The following is a 21,186-nucleotide window of genomic DNA, read 5'->3' on the forward strand; positions in this document are numbered from 1 at the left end:
TGCCGCCAGCTGCCCCCGGGGGGGGGGTGAGCAGCTGCCGTGCCCTCGGTGCACAGCACCACTGACCACAGCTTGTCCTGAGGCAGGGATGGGGATATTATATGACATCTGTCCCTCAGATATCTGGAAGCTGCTCCAGCCCTTCTAGGAGGAGAGCTCACTTTTAATTTTTTAGACTAGAGAAACATGAAGAATTTGGATGGTGTTTCTGTCTCCCAGAACTCATTTGCCATTCATTTACCCCCTCTGTAACCTGCAGCCCCTATTGTGAATGGCAGTTTTTCTCAAGAAATGTAAATGCTATTAAAGATTTGCCATTCTTTAGCTGCAGCATGATGTTTGTTATTAATAGTAGTAGTTTCTTCTTAGTAATAATAATTCCTTGATGGGTATCATACCTAGGAAAGTGACAGCTCCACATGCAAACGAAGCACTTCATCTGGGTGTAGTGTCACTGGAAACAAAAAATCAGAGCTCTGCAGGTGTGGGAGAGATAGGGAGTGTATCATTAGCCAATGCAATAGAAGACAAGGAGGGTAGGAAAGATGGGTGATGCCAACTTGCTGTCTACCGCATGTGCTGCTTTTTTGTCTAGTATTATTAGTAGGAAAAATACTTACATGATGCTCTTTGTGTGATTGAATTCGTTTGAATGGAGAGAATTATCCTGACATCATTGTAATGGCAAGAAATAAAGTTCAAAAGTGAAGGTGAAAGTAAGAACAATTGCAAGCAATCTGCAGCATGAGAAATTAGGAGAGAGAAAACTTAGATAACCTTTATTTTAAAAAATACTAATATTTAAAAGAGTTAAATATCATTGAACTAAACATATACAGAACCATTTAGAACTAAATATTGGTTATAAGTAAAGTATATGAGAAGCAATAGCTCATTACCTACAATTCTGCTGCTTATTCTGGGTGCCTGTTCTAACTCTTAAATTATATTTTAGTTGCAAAAATCCACGTCAGTGAACTACGTCAATTAGTTAACTAATGAATGTACAGAGTTGGCACAGGTTCCTCAAGGATTTGATAGGGATGTGTATTCGTGTGCATACCCATGTTATATGTTTGTAATGTACATACACGTACATGTATATACGTGTATCTGTATTTCTCTGTACTATGGAGGGAGAGGCACTGAAATACAGTAGCATGGAGAGGTGGTCATTGTTTTCTCTGGTTTTTGTACTTCAGTGTTTCATTTCTGTTCCCCACTGCACACCCATCTTTTTTCTTTGATAGATATACTTACACATTTCTTCAGCTCTGTGGCCTGTAATTAATAAACTGTAATGTGTACCAGTGTGTTGCACCTACTGTATGCACATATTTGTACTTGTAACCATGAGTAAAGATCAATGTATTTATCAGGGAGTTGCATAATAGGACTACTTGATAGAGCAAATAGGTGATGCTCAGTGCTTCTCAGTAGATTGTCCAGTCCCTTTTGCTAAGGCTTTCTTTTAACCTTTGTAAGTTCCTTTAAAAAGTTGAGTACTTTCCTAAAAGCATAGGATTGAAAAAAGCCTTTGGCTAGAGTGAGTCCTGTACTCTGCTACTGTAGGCAATAGCCTAATCTCTTTTGTTATTCTGTCCTGGGAACAGTTAGGTCTTTTGCTGTCACTGCTTGGAAGGTGGAGCTATTTCAGCACTTTCAATAGCATTAGAAATGTACTATGATTTATCTGGGGAGGGAATGGCCAGCTATTCCATATGCTCAATGGAGTTATAATGCATCACATCCTGTGCACCCTGCAAAGATGTCAACTTCACTGTAAATGCAGAAATGCTCGTGCCAGATACAGGAATGTGGCTCTTCAGGTGTAGCAAATTGTGCTGTAATCAAACAGTGGCATGGAGCATTCTCTGCTCTCTATTGCTGTGACGGTCCATCTGCAAGCACATCTCCATAGCATATGTGAAAATGGATGCTGGAGAAGACCTCTATCTTTAGAGCATATGTCTTTCCCCAGTAAAACGGATGGAGGGATCAGAGATTTAAAAAAGATGAGTCACTGTGACTCACTACAGTATATCCATAATAAAATCTATCTAAATTTGGTAAGGAGCTCCAGGAACTAATTGCCCTAGTTACTTACCCCTTTTATTTTTTTGTAGATGTTTGTCCTTTGCTTCTCTAGCAATTATGTACTGTATGTACAGAAATAAGATTTCAGTAATGACTGTTGTATGGTGTTCTAGATTAAGGACTTCTGCTCTTGCAAAACTGATTGGTGTCATATTTTCAGTCATCTCCTTCAAAAACTGTGATGAAAATAAGAATAACAAAAGCTCTCAGAATGCTTTGGATTTTAGTGGTCTTGTGTTGTGTTAGAAAATAAGAAACAATTAATAAAAGTGTCAATAGAGTGTAATAAATTTAGATTACCAGACCTGGTTTCTGTTGGGAAAAGATCACATTTACTTTAAATCACACATTTGCTACTCCAAAATTGCAGTTACTCAAAATTTCTTGTCTAAAATCTTAATAGATAATAACATTGTTAGCAGCAGTAAAGTATGCAATGAGTTCTTGGGTAGAGTTTCTAGCACCTTTAGGATTAATTAAATTTCTAAAAATCAATTTGGCAATTAGGCCAGAGATATTGAAGGTTCTGAATGCTGCACTTTTGAGACAAATTTTTTTGCCACTGTTCCTTTTATAAAAAGGAGCTCAAAGCGTAAGATTGACTCAATATCTCACTGGACTTTGTGGAAAGCATCTTGTTTAGGGGAAATATGTTGGCCTTTACATTGTACTTAACACAATGTACATCTCAGGCCAGGAATTCCTTGAAGTTTTATTCATGGGAGATCACATCCCGTGTAAGATAGTGGTTTAGAAGCTGATTAATACCTGTGATGCAGAACGACCAAAATTTGTATTTTTTATAGAATTAAAAAAAACCACAACCAACCAACCAATCAACCAGCCAATGAGCAAAAATAATTAGCCAATACAGAGAGGCTGTGTGGACCACAGATGACCCACAGACAACTTACTTTCGTGCACCAACATTCTCACTCTTTTGAATACAAGATAAAACAGTTCAGACCTTCAGTACTTGTGTGAATATGCTAGGTAGAAAGCAGAGAACCATAAAGGCAGAAGTAAAAATGGGTCCTCTGTGAGCTGAAGCTGTTAGTAAAAGTAATGATATCTTTGCATTTACGGGTTAGCAGTAAAATTCCTCTTTGCAGAGGGGTAATTCAAGCTTATGCGTTATTTAAGTGTGCTGTCAATGGGCCATGTTTTCATATGCTTTACATTTGAGCCAACATAAAAGCCAAAAGTCATCTTAATACTTAGGGCAATCTTTCCTTTCTTTATCTCTTCTTCAGCGTCTTAAGTGTCTAAGATTGAATTGGAATTACTGAAAGCAGTTGTGGACTCAGGTCCTGTAGTCAGATGTGAAATGTAAATTATGGCAGCATCTTTAAAATGACCTCATAAAATAACAACAATTGCTCTGTGTTTAAATGAGTTGAATTTTCAAATTACAAATCTGCTTCCATATGAGGCTATTATCAGAAGGCATATAAAAATCATTGTCTCACTTTCATTTCTGATTAACAAGCAATAAGTTTATTTTGGAAGTTACTAATTTGTATCTAATTGAGATGGATGGAGGCTCTAGTTAATCTTGTTTACATTCAAATGTACCCTTGGATGTTTTATCAAATCTAAACAAAAGATAGGTTGTACATAATTTGAATTAAAATTTTCAACTTTTAACAAGATTCCTGTTTAAAATAGAAAAGAAACAAAACACAACAAAGTAACTGTTGTCACTTTGCCCATAATTCGTATTACAAAGTCAATTTGTATGTCTAATCTATAAAATTGTATGTTTATCTCAAATCTTTGACAGAGTAAACAGGGCAATTTTAAGACAGATAGTCGCACTCTTAATGGTGTTAGCTAAAGCATTCATGTTATTTGAACAACTAGTTCTCTTTTTCTTCCTAAATTTTTTCTAGCAATTCATTCTGGTATGATGCAGAATTGATTTGGTATGATCTGAGAAATGTGAGCAGTGTCTAAGTGTTCAAAGATCTGTTTTTTAGTGGTGATATGTACCTTCTACTCATTAATAGTCATCATTAGCCTTAACAGCTCCCAGCTTTTAAAGATGAAGACTTTTCAGTGTTATCCTTGAGTTTTTCTTCACTTCTTTCATAATGTTGTTAGTCACTGCTGACAACTACAGTTATGTCATCATTGCATTTTGCCTCAGGGTGGATGAAATTATGGCTCTGTGCATTGGATTTTTACCAAAATGAAAAAAAATTTTGACAAATCCGTGCTATTATTGTTTAGGTGGAAGGGACAAAGTGAAACCTCCAACAAAGTGCATCTGCTTGCATTGCTATAATTGAATATTTTATTTACTGCTCTTCCAACATAAGAATTTTTTTAAAAGTTCTGTGTGATATAATCCATCTAGGGGCATGGTATAATTTGCCCAACTGGAAGCAGGACTGGTGACTTAAGAGTGCAGCTGCAAGGTTATAGTTAAGTAAAAGCAAGTGGTTTTCTGCAAAATCTCAAATGGGATTCTTCTAAGCTGTGTAACAACAGAGAGGTGATTTGTCATACTTGCTTCTCCCCATAATTTTTACATATGAATGAATAAATGGTTTTCCTGTGGTTGTTTAGTGGTTCAAGGGTTGATGCTTCGGGTTGGTGAGGTCCACCGATAGACGTGTTCTTAAGTTCTGACCTTGACACTCTGCATAAGTGTAGCACTCACTAAATAAGTATAAGATCATCCCTCAGCTGTCAAGTTTAGGTTTTAGGTATGCATATTTATATCCTAGTTCTGAAAATGACTGCTGATTTCCTTGTGAAGCAGGAAGGGTCTGTCTACTTAGAGCTCATCTTAGGACTGGAATCTTTAGGAGGATCAGTCCATCTCTGTAAACAGCAAAATGTATTTCAGGAAAATTTTGCCTGTCTCTTTCAGATGATTAATTATCTATTTAGTTTTATGAAAAAGCATCATTAGAGCTGGGTGTGTATTAAGTAGTTGAAATAACACTCTACTAATTGAGTATTTAATATATGTTTACTTTGTTTGCATACTCTGTGTCTCAGTAAAATAGCTGGGGGGCAATTTACTTGTGTGTGAATGCAAGGGTCCCATATATATCTGCATGTTCTTGAAATAAAACTAATTTGGGAAAAAAGTTTTTTAAGAAAAAGTCGCTAACAGAAGGTAAATGGTTTTGCTGCCAATTTTTGCTTCAGGCACTAGGATGACATGCTTTTTTCAGTTTTATACTGAGGTCTCAAGAGATACTGTATTTGTTAAAGTGGTATTAATTAAAAATGAAAGAGCAATTTGGTAGGTTTAGACTTGATTAGATTCTCTAGAAAAGCCCAGATAGCTCTAATGTGGAAAGAAGAGCCTGAAGCTGCTTTGTATTCCTTTTGCACTCAGTAGCAAAGCAACTTTCCTATGAAATTTCTTCTCAGGGGTTATTTTGAATATGAGTATTCAATCTGAGTATTTAAATTGTGTGCAGAGCATGCTACTTTATTTGAAGTCAGCAAGAGGTGATGATTTGATGAAGAGTCTGACAGTCTCTGAGATTACAGTGGGGGAATCATTTGAGGGAGTGTTGAATAATCTGGGCAGAGCTTCCTGTTTGTGGCTTCTGTAATGGAGTCCTGCACTCCAGTGTTCCCTATGATTTTATTGAAAGTGTGCAATGCCTTCCAAAAATGCCTGATGGTGAGAGACTGCGTGTTTCCTGACAACCGTGACAAAACGATTCCAGCTGTTCTTGAGAGGTGCCTAATGCTGGGCTGAAAATTGCTATTTTGTGCATCTTTAGGGTTTAAATGCAGTGATATTTGTTTGGCGGTATTGTTTAACTGGTTCTTGTTAAATAGCTGTTAGCACAACATGCAGGTTTGGTAATGCTGTTTTTGTTTGTAATCTTCTAAGGTTGTGCTGGTGAGATGGAACGAACCTTTCCAGAAATTAGCAACCTGCGATGCAGATGGAGGAATATTTGTTTGGATACAATACGAAGGCAGATGGTCAGTGGAGCTTGTCAACGATCGTGGGGCACAGGTTGGTATGCATGTTTTCTCTGCAGTCAAGAGTGATCAGGTCCTGAGAGGCCAAATGAAGAGGACAATGAATGGTACTTTATACCTTTCAAAAAGCACAGGAGGAAATGAAACATTTCTTTATTGAAAGGAATATGCAAGAATGGGCTAATAGTTGGCCTGTCTCATTCTGTGCACTGCTGCTGTTTATTAAAACAGTAAAAAAGTCCTGCATGGCCCATATATCTATTTTCTTGTCTTTGATATGTTAAGGTAAGCGACTTTACATGGAGCCATGATGGGACTCAGGCACTTATCTCCTATAGAGATGGATTTGTGCTGGTCGGTTCAGTCAGCGGACAAAGACACTGGTCTTCAGAAATAAACTTGGAGAGTCAGATCACCTGTGGCATATGGACTCCAGATGACCAACAGGTAATGAAGATGGGGCAGTTAGGGGTGTCAGTTGGGTCACATTGGTAAGCCATAGAATACACCTCTTAAAAAGTTGTCAAGTAAAATGGTCACGTGGTAAGATCAGTTTCCATCAAAACTGCTGCTCCCACTGATAATGAAAATTTAATTCATCCTGTTGTCCTTTTTAAGCGAATATGATAGTGTACCAAGTTACCCATTGTCACTTTTCACCCTGATTCACACACAGTCTTGCTCAAAGTTAGTTGTTTGAGACAGGAATCTGTTAATTGTACCCTTAATTTGTTATTACAGCTATCTTATAAATGCATTTGAGCAGAGATGTAGCCTGGACTATTAAACATCTGACTGATAATTTCTGTGTAGATTTGTCTAGTCTGCACTTGCAGCAAAAGCAATTCCAGCAGCAGATATGGTTATGTTTTGCATTTACATAAGCTAATGGATCTAATTGAGTGTTGGAGAGATGTCTCAACCTTATGCAAACAAGATCATTTAAAAGAAGGCCTTTTTTCCAACCATTGAGCCCAAATGTTGCTGAGCTTTGAGAAATTCCATTAAAAAATCTTCTTTACCATTTTTCTAAAGAATTATAGGGTACTGGACACACCACCATCACAGCATGACTGGGGCTGGGCCACTGGTTTCATTTGCAGAATTCACACCGGTCCCTTGCCTTTCACTGCTGAGCTGACTGGATTGGTCTTTCCTTGCACATGCATGGTTGTGTATGTGTGTATAATTCAGTGCTGGAGGAAATGATGGGAGTAGAGTAGTGCAAAGCAAAACTCTGTTATGATCACAGCTGGATTGTTTTCCTTCCTTCATTTTACAATACCATGGAAAGATGCTGGTTCAAGAGTCAAGGTACCACTGAATTTAGAATACTGTAAATTCATCCAAGGTTGAGTTATTTTGGGAATTGCTAGTGAAATATAATAGCACTAATAATATACATTTCTGCAGCAGCATCTAATAATTCTAGAGTGCTCTGCAAAGAATAATGAATTAATTATTGCAACACTGCTTTTTAAAGCCAGGGAGTCTAACTGCCTCTTTTTGAATCTAGGGAAATGTAAATCTTGACAATAAATAATTTACTTGAGATCAAGAGGAAGAGACAAACAGCAGAAGTAGGGGGGAAGCTAAGATCTAATAGCTCTCAGTCCTATGTTTTAAACATGAGGCTACCCCATTTGTGTGATGCTCAGTTGTTGCTGCTGTATTTGGAAATATCTTCACTTGAGTGTTTAATTTGGAGTGGCTGACTGCCTTTAATTCAATTTAGCCAATATGTTTGTACTTTCTAATCTAGATGCTCCATAAGTGGTTATTCCAGGAAACAAACGCTTGTTCGGTGTCCAGATAAATGCTTTCGAACATAATGGCCAATTCCAGCTATGTGAAAATGATTTACTTGACTTACAGACCCTGCTGCTGATAAACTCACTGAAATAGAGACCCAATCCAGCCATGAGCTTGATGTTGCTCTGCACAGTTCTCCCTAACTATGTGGTTGCAGGGGTTTGCATGTTAAGTGATGATGGATCTTTGTACTATTCTCCAGAGCTGGTGGAAAGAAGCGATCTTCTAAAATATATCCAGATGTATTTGCCTCTGGAGGCACAAGGAAACATGAATCATAGAGGTGCTTGGCAAGGGACTATGCTCAGTTCAAACTAAAAATAGCAAACAGAGTGAGGGGAAGGACATTGCATATGTTACACATAAATTAGTGTTTATGGAAATGGATACCCTTACTGGCTTATTGCCTTACCTAATTTTTCTCCTGATTGGGGTATGTGCAAATGAGAGCAGGATACTATTCTAGTCTAGAGTAGCTTCAGCACATTCCCTATTGCTTAAGGTACTCTACTTGTCAGTACAGTGACGAAAGATAAATGTTGACATTTAAATTTATATTCTTCTACTGTTCTTTTTGTTACCCCTCTGGCACCATGAAGGTTGCTACTGAAAGTATGCCTGGAAAATATTACACTCCATGATCCCATGACCTTTAACTCAATTATCTTTAAAAGTTACATTTACAAAGGGATTGTATTGTTCAGTATCAATATTCTATTGTCCTGATAGAAATTTGCTCAATACAGTGTGTCTGTTCACCTCACTCTTCACTTCTCGTAACTTTCTCCTTCACTCCTTTCTGCATGCATCCTCCTGGTTTCTTCTGTCTCCTCCATCTTTTTTCCTGTCTGTCTCTTCAGCACCAGTAGCCTGTCACCTCTGTCACTCCTTGCTATGGCTCTGTGGCAGCTCTGCAAGAGTAGGGTAATTTCCTACCACCACCTTTTTGTTGGAGACAAGAAAAGGTTGGAGCTGCAATATTGGCAGCCATTGTCTTCTTTGTGTGTGTGGTCTCTGGGTTTGAGTCCTTACTGTGCTTGAAGTAAAGCACCTTGGAGGTAGTGGCTAATGCATAGCGATGGGGTGAGAGCTAGAGAGGTGGCCAGCGTGGAATACAGTCCTGCAGAAATTGAGCATATAATTGTATATTTTAACTGATTTGGTGTATATGCTGTCTTGATTAAGTTATAGGCAGATTTTATTAATACTAGCCAAAATGGTTCTGCATTTTCTTTTAGGAAGAGAGTGTTATCATTCTTCTTGTGGCTCAGTTGCTTTTCAGGTTTTTTGAGCTCTCCTTGTCTGTTGGGGACAAACTTATTTTGAGTCATATGGTTGACTGCAGTGCTTTTTCTCAGCATCATCTGTCTCAGATGAACTTCTCATGAAGGTCACTGGCAGATTTCTACTATAGTTCACACCCAGATCTTGAGTCTGGACTTTGAGCTACAGGCTTCAGCTGATTCAATACACAGGCCTTTGGAATGTGATTCTGCATGTTTATGGTATAGGACTAGAAGTCAGTTTTCTCACTTCACCGTGTGTCTGTAGGCCTGCTCATTTAGGCATTTCCTCCTCCTGTACCCTATAACCAGAGCACACGTCTGGCCAAGACAGAGCCCCATTGGGCTCTTGGGGATATACAAATGGAAGATTTTATAAGACTGGGTTGTCTGTGTCTCAGGCAGAGTGCCATGCTTGTGTTAAACTGGGATGGATGGGATTACACAGGAGTGAGACTTTCCATGCACAGTTTTAAAATTTTTTTTTGGGACTACAAGAGGCTGTAGGAGTCGTGTGGAGTATTTTTCTGGTGAGCAGGCTCACTTAAGATCATGTAGGGATGAAAAATATATTTGAAATGAAAAGGAAATTTGAAATATTAGAGAATGCTGTATCCTGTCTTGAGATAGTTCTGTGGTGTTGTCCCATGCTTGTTTTCAAAGAGGGACTGTACATACCAGGCAGATTGAGGACTTCTTAAGTGAGAAAAACTTGACTTTTGTCTAGCCAAAGGGTTTATTTATAATTACAGAAGCAATGTCAGTAAGTAATTGAAGATTCTTCCTAAGCCTGCAAGTCATAAAACATCTTTCCAGTGCTTCATCTCTCTTCCTGTGTGTTTGCTGAGCTCGCAGTGACTTTTTTCTATCAACTTCTGCTGCCCTTAGGCCACCCTTTCCCTCTCTTTCTCCCAGATTTTACCCATTAAAGAGATGATCTGTCTTCATGATGGAGAAAGACACAGTGTCAGAGAACTGGAAGAGAACTGCAGAGGCTCTGATTATCCTTTGTTTATAGCAATATAGTGTAACTCCTTGAACTTCCCTGGGGTTGTTTCTGGTGCTGTCTCTGTGTGTGAAAAGGGGAATCACTCTCCAATAGAGGAAACCCTCAAAGAAAATGAATTAATATATTTTAATTCCTGGATATCCCAAGAGGTGCCAGTAACCTATATTTGTTCCCTGCATCTCTGCTAGTACAAATTATTAGACTTTTCTGACAGCTGTAAGTGCCCATTTCTGTTTTCCCCCCTCCCCTTTTCCTGTTGTAAGCTTTTATTTGTGGAAATTCAGGGACTGGACAGAATTCTGTTTGGCTAGGATGTGACAGACTACGGGAATATGTGAACTTTGCCAGCATGCTTCCTTCTGTTTGCTTTGAAAATAAGTATATAAGCAGGTGGACTAATTTGATTTGCATCCTGCAGGGTACAACATTAACTGCTTGTACGTGGTCCCATTGTGATGCAACATGCACGAGTACTAAAAATGTGTAAATACGGGCCCTAAGGGTCAGCCTCTTCTGTGCCTAATCAGACAAAATTATGCTCCTGGTGAAACAGAAAAGCAGCACCATGTTAGGAACAGATACCCTGTGCATTGAAGAGTCTTGGAAGAAAACAGTGACACCAGTAGCAAATGAACTGCGTTGTCTCAAACAACGCAGGGTGCAGGAGCTCTGTACAATTTTTTTTTAGAAGTCTATTGTAGCGTGCAGTAGCTGTGCAGGGAGGCAGTTTCTAAGCTGTTACTCACTCCTGCTCCCAGCACTTGCCATCCCTATTCCCATGGCAACCACAGAGACGCTTCAGCATCTTTTTTCTATGACAAGCAGGAGGCAGGGGCAGGCTTCAGCTCCTTCTCCCTGCCTGCAGTGCATCAGGATGGAGCCCGGGACCCAGAAGGGAGCTCCATGTGAAGAAGGGGATGCTTGTTGTCCCTGGGCCCAGCAGCGTGGTTGGGTGGGATCCGTGTGCTAGCACAGCACGTGGTGCTGTGCATGTCCCTGAATAGGGTCAGCACCGTGCTGTGCCCAGCAGCTGCTCTGCGTAGCCACAGCTCTCACAGGAGGCAGGAGCTCATTAACAAGAAGTGCTGTCAAGTGGTTACGGTGGCATCAGGTGTTTTATGAGCTTCTCTCTCAGAGTTCTTGGTTTTGGTATGGCTTTAGTTCTTGGAAGGAGTTTTACCTGATAAATCCCCTTCAATACAGTCTGCTTTTGGTCCCCTCATTTTCATCTGTGAACTATAATTTGCAGTTGCTACTACCTTTTCAGGGAAACGGTGTTCTGAACAGCTCCTAAGCTGAAAGTAAGGATAGTAGCCTTACCTAGCTTCCAGAACACAGCTTAAAACCAAAGAATTTTTAAGTGTTTGAAAATGTTGCATCTGTTTGGGCCCTGCTCTCATCTTCTCACCTACATCTGCATTTGCCTGTGGCTCTGAAACGAGACGTTTGTGCTTCCACTCACCCTCTTGTTTTTGGTTTTATTCAGGTGCTGTAGCACATGTCTGATTCAGGCATTCCTTGCTATTATAGTAGTCACCCTGATCAAGTTTAATTATTCTCAGACATCTGGGTGTGTGGAAAAAAATCTTGAAGATGGCCTTCTAATGAGTTGATAGAATGATGAAAGGGAGCTACAAAGGGGCAACTGGGGCAGTATGGGGAAAGTAGCTATTGACCTTAATTATTATGAATGAAAAGAAGGAAGGACAAAATGAAATTTGTAAAATTTGAAAATGTAAGCAATTATTTTGGTCTTTATTAGAATAATTTTTGTTCCTATTAAGGATTTTACAGGTTCACATAAAGAAGCCTTAAAGATGCTGGGGAATAACTACATTTTTTGTGTCTTAACATACAAAAATTAATTGTTTTCTCCCAGCAATTCTGGATGCAGATACTATCAAATGATAGTTACAATGACTAGGGCCACTCAGAATTGCACTGTAAGATACAGTAGTTGAAGATGATCTGAAAGCCTTATTTTCATTGATGGATGAATTACTCAGATTACTGGGAAAAATGGCTGGAGGCTTTTCATAGCATTGAAGACTTGTCATTAATGAACTAGGTAGTTTATTCAAGGCACAAGGACTGCAGACAATGGTTAAATCCCATATAAGCATTTTAACGTTGCATGCTGCGTAATTGAGCAGCAGCATTAAAATGAAAAAAGAGGACAGGGTAAGGAGACTTCAGTTGTCTTTCAAGACAAATCCATTTGTTATATAAAACAAACAGATAAGACCCATCGCAGCTTAACTGTTTAATATTTTGGACTGTTTTTAGAAGCATTTCAAACCTTTGTGGCAAACTTGCTATGAAAATTAATGATTTCTGCTTCCTTGTGCTAAGGAGTCTGTAAATATTTACTATCCTATTTCAGCCTTTTGTAAACAAAATATGGGGGGGTTATATAAACTTAAACTTTAAATATTTTTGCAGAGACTTTGTATTCTTGGTTTATATATTTATACATGCTGGAAGCCAGTAACACTTTGTTTTTGCTCTTTGCTTGGGGACTTGATTTTTATGATGGTACATAATAGTGACAGATTTTGTGGGAAAAGTGATGTGTATTTTAAGTGCTATTTTGCCTTTCTTTCTCCCATCTCTTTTTATTACGTTGTTTTCAAGCTACATTATGCTGCTATTTCCTAAATAATAGAGTTCTCTTTTTTTCCCTCCCCTTTTTTTCTGATATCAGTGTATAGTTGTATTGGCATTGTTTTTCCTTTGCCTTTTTTTCTCAAGTAGGTTTTTATGCATCATTCTGCTGAGAATACAGCTTCCAAAAAGAAGGAAGGAGAAGACTTAGCTTGGTGCACTGTGTCATTTCTTGGTTGCGCTTTCCTTTTTTCACTAGCAATGAGCAGCTATGCTGCAGATTTTTGTGCTCATATAGGCTTTGCCTTGAGTTCTGGTGGGGGTAGACAACAAGGATGTTCTCCTTGGAGCCTCTGGGGCTCATAGCTTCAGGAGCTATGGCATCTCTCTGTGGGTTTATTCCAGACAAATTTTTCCTGCCAGAAAACCTAGGCTGTACTGCACAGTTACTGAGCGGGTAATTGGAGGAACAGAGCAATAAGGTGATACTTCAATGTGCTTTCTTCTTCCCACTCGCTTCATCTGTGCCTTGCCTAATCTTTCCCTGGATGCTCTCCATCCAGCCTGTAGAGGCAAGGCACTGAGAGAGCTAACGAGATGGTGCCATTTGTTCTAGTCATGAGAGCTGTAACATGGGGGTTGTTTATGGGCTGATGGCATCATGGCTCGTTTTCTCAGTAGCTCCTGCAGTGTTTTGTGTCAAGGCTGTTTCAGATGAGTATTGCACAGAAATTTTTCTCTTAATGACTCTGTCTGAAAGGAGTAATACAACTGTTTTAATGTTTTGCTCGTCCTTGTAGACAGGGTGTTGGATGTTTGTAACTGCAAAAAGCAAATGCCTGGATGGATTTCTACATCCCTTTGGAAGCACAGTGTACTAGGATGTACAGATCAGCCTCTACAGTGTACCTTGTAACTTTCCCTATGACACTCAGGTCACAATATTGCTATTTTAGTTGACTGGAATCTGAAGTTTAAATGCTGCACATTCTACCATGTCTTTGCCTCCCTCAGGAAAGAAGGATGTCGATGGCAGTGACTAGCCAGAGATGGAGGGAGAGATGAAAACTTGTGCTATTCAGTTAGTGTGTCCACTTAGCATTTTTATACCCAGTGCTGTTTTACATTTTTGAAGCATCAGTGTTTGAGTCAGCAAAGTAAAGATGAGCACAAATAGAAACAAGACCAGTCTCTGTGTGGGAGGTGTCAGGAAGAAAGAAGCCATTTGCCTCGCCTCTCACCTTGCTGGCACTTGTACCTGAAGTCTTTAGTTCTTTGAAACAGGGAGTGTTTACTTGAGCTTGTGGTTTTGAAAAGCTCTCTGCTATGCTTCAGCTTTGGGGCAAATAGTAGGAATGAGGTTTTGCAGTGCACCTCTGCAAGGAAGCAGCATGGGTTTATGCTGCATTTTAGGCAGTATAGGGAAAAAATTGAACCTTCTGCAGGAAGGTGCTCTCTAAGGAGAAGTCATATGTAGGGTAGGAAAATTGCTTTAATTTGTTTGTTCGGATTTTGAACTGGTCAGGAGAGGGTATGTGAGTGGAGGTGTAATTCTTACAGAAGAAAACCACTCCAAACTGTGAGGGTTTTACAGCATTTTTCAGAAGAGTCCATTATTCCACTGCCAAAGCCACTTGGCTGAGAATACTTTGGCCTCAGCATCCCTTTGGTTCATCCAGAGCTGTGTGGTCTTTTCAGTTCAAAAGAAATGTAGCTGCCAGCATGGTTGATTTGAACTTTATCATCACTGGTACTTAATCCATCATTTTTTTGGAAGTTGGTAAGAAGACCAGGAGCCAAATGGGGTCTTGAACTTGGGTCAGATGTCTTCAAGCCTGTAAATAGTCTGAAACCTTGGTGCAGGAAACAAGGATTAGAGTGATTGAATCTGGAGGAGGATATTTGTGGATTTCTGGACTAGGTTTTGTCTGGGAAAGCAAGGCCAAGTTTCACAGTAAATGGCAGAGGAAAGGTGATATTTTTGGAAAGTGATATCACGTAGTCTTTCCTTTCATTTGACAAAAGGAAAGGAGATAGTACGCCAATGAAAAGCGGGAGCAATATCTCTTTATTCTCCAAAACCTTTCCCATCAATGTTTCATGCTGCATGGATTCAGCTTGATCTCTTTGTTCTTTGTCCAGGAGCCCGTTTCTTGTCAGTGTTCAGATGTTGAGGGATTGTTGGCAAGCTGAAAAGGAATTAATCCTTCCCTGCTTTCCTTGCTTTTTAAGAGAATAGTCATTTTTCTTCAGTGCCTTGTTTGGTAAGAGTTTATTACTCAGCCTGACTCCATGTTGAGTCAGTTACACTTGACCTCGGCCATTCCACGTATTTCCTGACCACGCTGAGTTACTGCTCTCTGCCTGCAAGACCTAGAAGGAGAGGGCAGCAGTTGAGGGACTAACTTCCATTAGTGTATAGCTTAACCCAGGGGCTTCTTGATTTTATATTATGAAATTCAAAACAGCAAGGACATTGCTTCTAAACTGCTTTGTATTGCATTTTCACTGGTTCAGAGTGCTGTTCTTGTTTCTAAGTAATACCATTTTCAGTTAGGAAAAAAACACAAACCACAAAACCCCAGCAGAAACTCTCAGACTTCTAAAGCTCTGAATGAGATTTTAGCTTCAGCAGTCAACATATCTTTCAGGAAATAACTAAAACCTGACTTGGGAATAATGCAGGAGACTGCCAAGTGTATCAGTTGACTTCGTTTCCTGATTGAGTGGTTGTTGGTAAAACTAATTGCATTTTCCCACCAAATGTTGTTTTAGTTATAATTGTATATTTGTGAAGAATATGTGTTTTCAGAGACGTGTGTGCTTTCCTGGCAGAGTTTTGTGAGGAATCAGATAACGGCACTGCTTGAAGAATATTACAGAGTACTTGTGCTGTGGGAGTTCAGTGGTCCAGGCTTGGAGTCCTGTCCAAGTTAATTGCCACAGAAGATGTTCTGTAGAAGGTGTTCAGCTGTTGGCCTTTTGTTCATTTTGCATGCTGCTTCAAATGTGTTTTTTTCACATTTTAAACTGAGGCATATCATTAATACAGTAAACACTATATAGAAGGGCAGCTCTTCACTTAAAAATTTAATTGCTATAGGTTGCTTTCTTGAAAAATGTCTTGAGAGTCAAAAAGGAATATAGAAATGTGTGTGCCTGGAATACACGAGTCAGAATTAGTCCAGGTATAATTACAAGAATGTATAATAATCAGTCTTTCTGTGATTTACCAGAATGCTTTCAAATAACATTATCTTTGCCTGGACAATTGCTTCTATCCTCACATGTCCAGCGTAGTTAATAGCTTGAGATCCTGGTTTTAAGACTGCTTATATTTTTGACTCCTGAAGTGGCATGCAAGGCTGTATCTCATTTACAGTCATTCAGCCACATTATAGTATTTTAGAGAGAAATAAAGCCAGTGCAGTTTGAATTCCCAGTTTTTACTATTTCAGTATTTATTAAATGGAATTGTCACCAAGATCTTTGATGGATTTATTCTGCCTTCTCATTTGAGGGCTTTGTCATAGTTATCTAGATCCTATGGACTTTGTAAAAGAGAGAATGAACAGGCCTGAAAGTAGGTAACTAAGCCAGTGCTGCTTTTGAAAGGATTAATGGCCTCAAATGAGAATTTTACCGCTATATGTATGTTTATATATGCAGCTGGCTGAATGATCCTGGGCTGTACCAGCCATATGTGTGGCTGGTAATTCCTCATGTCCAAAGGAAACAGAAACTCTTCTTAAGATTTTTGGATATAAAGGCAGTCAGGGAAAATCTAGTGCTTTCCCCCTGAGCTTGGATGTGAATTTTAGTGATGTCTCTCTTTGTGTCAGTTCAATAAATCGTTTTACAGTGGCTGAAAATTTAATAAAAAGTATTTAGCAGGAGACAAGCTGTCTCCCTCACTCTGCTTTTCTTTATTTCTCGCTGCATTTTGAGGTAAAAAGAAGGAAAGCCAGAAATATGACACTGAAAAAAAACTTTCACTTTGTAATGTGCAGAGAGAACTCCTGAGAGGAGTTCGCTGCACTGTCTCCTGCTTTGTGATGGAGAAACAGTAAACAAGAAAAGCCCAAGGAATGCAAAATGCTAATACTACATTTAAATGGACTGCAAAATGCTGTAGTTAAGCCTTGGCAACACTGACATTCTTTTGTTAGGCTAATGAATGAAAATAATTAAAGGCAATAATTTTCCCTCTAGGGAGTTGTTATTAGGCCTACCTGAATAAATAGAAGGTTGATCCATCATTTTGTATATTTATCACTTTATAGTTCAGTTAATTTTCAGTCAGCAAAATAAATTTATCTCTATTAGTATGATGGCAGTATGGTGACAACTGTGAAGGCTGTTCCTATCATAAGTACTAATGCTTGTCCAGATGACTAAATCAGAGCAAACAGAACTAATTCAGCTTCCTTGAACTGCTCAGCATCTTCTGACAGTGCAAAGAGTTGACCTTATTAGCATTTTTGCAGTGTACTTTCTGAGGTGGCTAGTTTTTCCTGTGGGGGAAGATGTGGGAGGAGACTGAAGGAGAAAGCATAAAGACAGGTTTAAATTTTGAAAAAGTGAAGGTCAGTGAAGCAAAACATAAAACAAGGCAGCTGCGAATGCAGAGCTGCACAGGGCGAGTTGTTGGTGGCAGCATTGATATAGCCTGGTATGATGGCACCAAGATTTCAGCAGGTGTGTGTGCCAACAGACACACACACACACACACACGAAGGCAAAGAATAAAACAAAATGCTGGAAGGGCAAGGTTTGCCAAGTGCATAGGAAGAGGAATCCTTCAAACTTTGGAAGTACAACGCTGGAGAACTTTAAAAACCAAAAGCAAAAGTTTTTGTGAGCTTATTCGTGGTTTACTTGGTCACAAGACGGTGATAAGCTTTCTGCCCTGGGCTACAAGACTCGTAACTGAGTCTAAGAAAATTAAAAGAGGGTCCTAGAACAAGTTAGTTTGAAATGCAGCAAATCCCTCTGTCTGACTGGTACATCCAAATATTATGAAAGATCTTGAATGTGCATAACATAGCTTCTAGCAGAAATAATCATATCTGTGTCCTTAGTCTTGAAAGGCAACTCTATTTTCCTGCATTACTTTTAGAAAAGGGTTTAGGAACATTCAAGAAACGTGAAAATAAGGTTTACATCTGCACCTCACAACTGGTTTAAGCAAAAATTGAACAGGGAATAGCGAAACACCTGTTAACTTGTCTGAAAATCCTGGGTAGGATGTTTCTTCCAGAGGGAGATCATGATTCATGAGTCTCACAGAAATCTTTGCATGTGTCAGTAAAAATGATGACTAGGAAAAAAAACCAGCCGAAATAGTATATTAAGTTCTGAAAAAGTCAACACATTCCAATGCAAATAGTCCCCCTCTTAGGATTTCCTGACAGAAATACCTGCTTTGGCACTGTGGTGATAAATCCTCTGCAGGGAGGAACTGGCAGGTATAGATACCCCAGCAAATTGTACCAATACGTATTGTACCTACTGCGTTTGGATGGATTAGCAGGGCAGAGAACTGGCCAGGAATCAATCTACAAAGGGCAAGACTGAGGAGTCAGTTTTCACTTAAAAACGTAGAGAGTGGGTTCACCTTTGTCACACTCTTTTAAATTATTTTTTATTTTAAAATGCAGCTGCTTAAGATATTTACCCTTGTAGGCCAGCAACACTCACAGGTTGCATACACTTTTAGTTGTATTACTTAGGGCTATAGAATGCTTGAGCATTTCATGTCCAGTAGACCTCAGTTTGCTGGACTGGCCCAGTAAAAATCTTCTAGGACACATCCAAGTCTTTGCTTTTCTAATGTGATCAGTCGCTTTCTGGAAAAACTTTGGTCACTTTGTGCTTCTAGCTGCTACCTGTCCTGTGGGAGAAGAAAGATCTATAACTTGAGAAATTGCTCAGTGGAGTTACAGACAGCTTAGCCACATCTTAGGAAAGATTAGAACACTTAAGATTTCATGACAAATTACGTTAATTTTCAGAATGTTTCAGTGTGTCCAGGAATTTAGATGCAATCTATTCATGCACATTCCTTAGCCCCACAAGGCAAGGTCTATCTGTATGTGAAAATTGGGATTTTAACAGTCAGGTTGTACTAGGATGGAGTTTGCTGGATTCATTTTCAATGCTGTTTTAATTAGTGGAGTCTATGAGTTGTTTTGCTTTTGTGAGTTGTCAGATGTATGTTCTTTGTAAAAAGTCAGAGAGGATCTCTTAAAAATCCTGAGCCAGCAGGAGTAAAACAGACACATGTTCCTTTTTTAGCATTCTATCATTACAATACTGGAATATCTCACTTTAAAAGAGCTACCCTAATGTAGCTTCCAATGGCTTTATGTTTCTTCCAGTAGCTATAGCAAATCCAGCTTCTAATGCTTCAACTTCAGCTTCTGTCAAAGGTTTGGTCGTTTCCCTGATGCAGAATGACAGCCCCTGTTCTAAAAATGTATCGATTAGATTTCTGGGGAGTTTTGTTTAACCAGCAACATTCAAAACCTTCAGTGTTAGTACTAAATGTCATGAAGAGAGGCATCTTGTTTTATCAATATCTTTCTGTAACAGTATTGACTGTTTAGTTTGTACAACCAAAACCTGAGATTGGAAATAATTCTGTCTTTTACTCCTCATATGTAAATAGAGTCATTGAATACTTTATAGCTGGGATTGGAGTTATCCTTGGTTATTTTAAAAGTCAAAGTGAGTGTAGTTCTGGAAAGCTTCTTTGACAATGAAGACAGGCAAAGATGCAGGAATGGGCTGTGGCTAGGTTCTCTGCAGATGTAAGTCAGCACAGCTTCCTTGGCTTAAGTCTGTAAATCCTAACAATTTAGTTTTCTCAGCTGCTGCATGTTACCAGATGTCATGAGATGGTAGGATCTCCTCCCTTCCTACTGGGCTGGTGTATTCCAGTTATCATAGAGCTTGAGTGTTGTTACTGTTGATGAGTTCAATTTACTTACATGAAACCAAATTAAATAACAACAAAATGTGTTTTGTGCAAAAAGAGCACCACTGTTAGAAAATTATACTTTTACAAAATAGTGGGCCTCCTGAGCTGGACCTTCAATGCACCAGGTCTTTGGTCACTCCATCGTGGCTTTGTGGATCTCAGTGCTGCCAGACTGCTTTCTGCTGGTCCTTTGTCTCGTCCAGAGCATTACAGCATCACAACAGATCTTACAGGAACTGTGAAGTTCAGCACACCGATTTGTGTGTAGCAAAGCCACACAACACATTCAAGTTGTTTCTCTTGAGCTGAATTTTCAGCTTCTTGGCTGTTCTAATATTCATCTCCTCGTAAGAGGAATGCTTCAGAGCAGAATACCCCATCTTTTGCTTACCATATGTCTTTTAGAAATTGGTGTATTTCAGACTGTTAGTTGAAGGGTCCTTGATATCTTGGGCATTTAAGAGGGTTGCAGTCCTGAATAGTATGTTTCATGGATGACAGTTAAAAAATCTTTAGTTGAAAAACCTATTCATTTACCAAAACTAGGTTGTGGAACTCATCTCAAGTCATCACATAGATTAAAGAGGTCAGCACATTCCAGAGAAGGGTGTTTTTCAGTTATTCAGATTTGTTATAATAGATAGGAATCACCCCAAGCTCGGGTTTCGTGGAGAACTAAGGCACTTGTGTTTCAGAACTGAACCCAACTTTCAGCTCTTGGTACACTTGGAAAACCGTGTGTGCTATCCCAATGCTGTTTATCACAGTTTTCCCTTCAAAGCACACAACATCTGGGCCCTACAGGAGCTCTGCATTTGTGTGACTTTTAATCAGCTACAGCTTCACTGTAGTGTAAGCTTTGTCATGTTTGATGTTTTGTAAAGACATACTGTATTTATGTTGTGGTACTGACTCACTCGGAATGTCTTGGGTGATTTTAGGTATTTGGTTATCAGATTTCCTGCAAATGCAATTCTGCAAGTGGTAATACATGTAAGATCAGTTGTAATAATGAGCAGTGTGAAAGGAGAGGAGATGAGTCAAGAGAAGATCAGAACTAGGGGCCAAAGAACCATTTCAAAATAAGTAGTTGGGGTTTTTTTAAATTACTCTTATTGTCACTTAGCTTTTGTATTCAAGGGTTAACAAACCACTATAACTTGTTCGTTACCTTTTTCCAACATTCCGTCTGACCACCTAGATCTGCAAACACAAAAAAAATACACAAAAAAATTAATTTGGGCATCTTAAATGTAACTTTTTAGTTTCTCTATTAGATCCTTTAGGGATATCCTGTGGCTTAACCTTTTGTCTGAAGGTTAAGAGAGTTTTATTTGTCAGACATAAGTAGCTTGAGTGTGGCATTTATAACCTGAGTAATGTTATGGATAACACCATTAGAGATTTTTACAGCTTCCGCAGGGGTTTAACCCGCAGGA

At 39.1% G+C, this 21,186-nt stretch overlaps 1 protein-coding gene across 1 annotated transcript in view; it reads left to right on the top strand.

Moving 5' to 3' along the window:
- Positions 1-21,186, top strand: part of TULP4 (tubby like protein 4) — a 130,183-nt gene that overhangs the window by 65,277 nt on the left and 43,720 nt on the right. Inside the window, exons 2-3 of the mRNA XM_008637993.2 lie at positions 5,963-6,091; positions 6,343-6,504. Coding sequence (XP_008636215.1) covers positions 5,963-6,091; positions 6,343-6,504 — 291 coding nt within the window. The remainder of the gene's footprint in view (positions 1-5,962; positions 6,092-6,342; positions 6,505-21,186) is intronic.

This window comes from Corvus brachyrhynchos, unplaced genomic scaffold, assembly GCF_000691975.1.
Source record: "Corvus brachyrhynchos isolate BGI_N302 unplaced genomic scaffold, ASM69197v1 scaffold14, whole genome shotgun sequence".
In the NCBI taxonomy this organism is placed as follows: Eukaryota; Metazoa; Chordata; class Aves; order Passeriformes; family Corvidae; genus Corvus; species Corvus brachyrhynchos.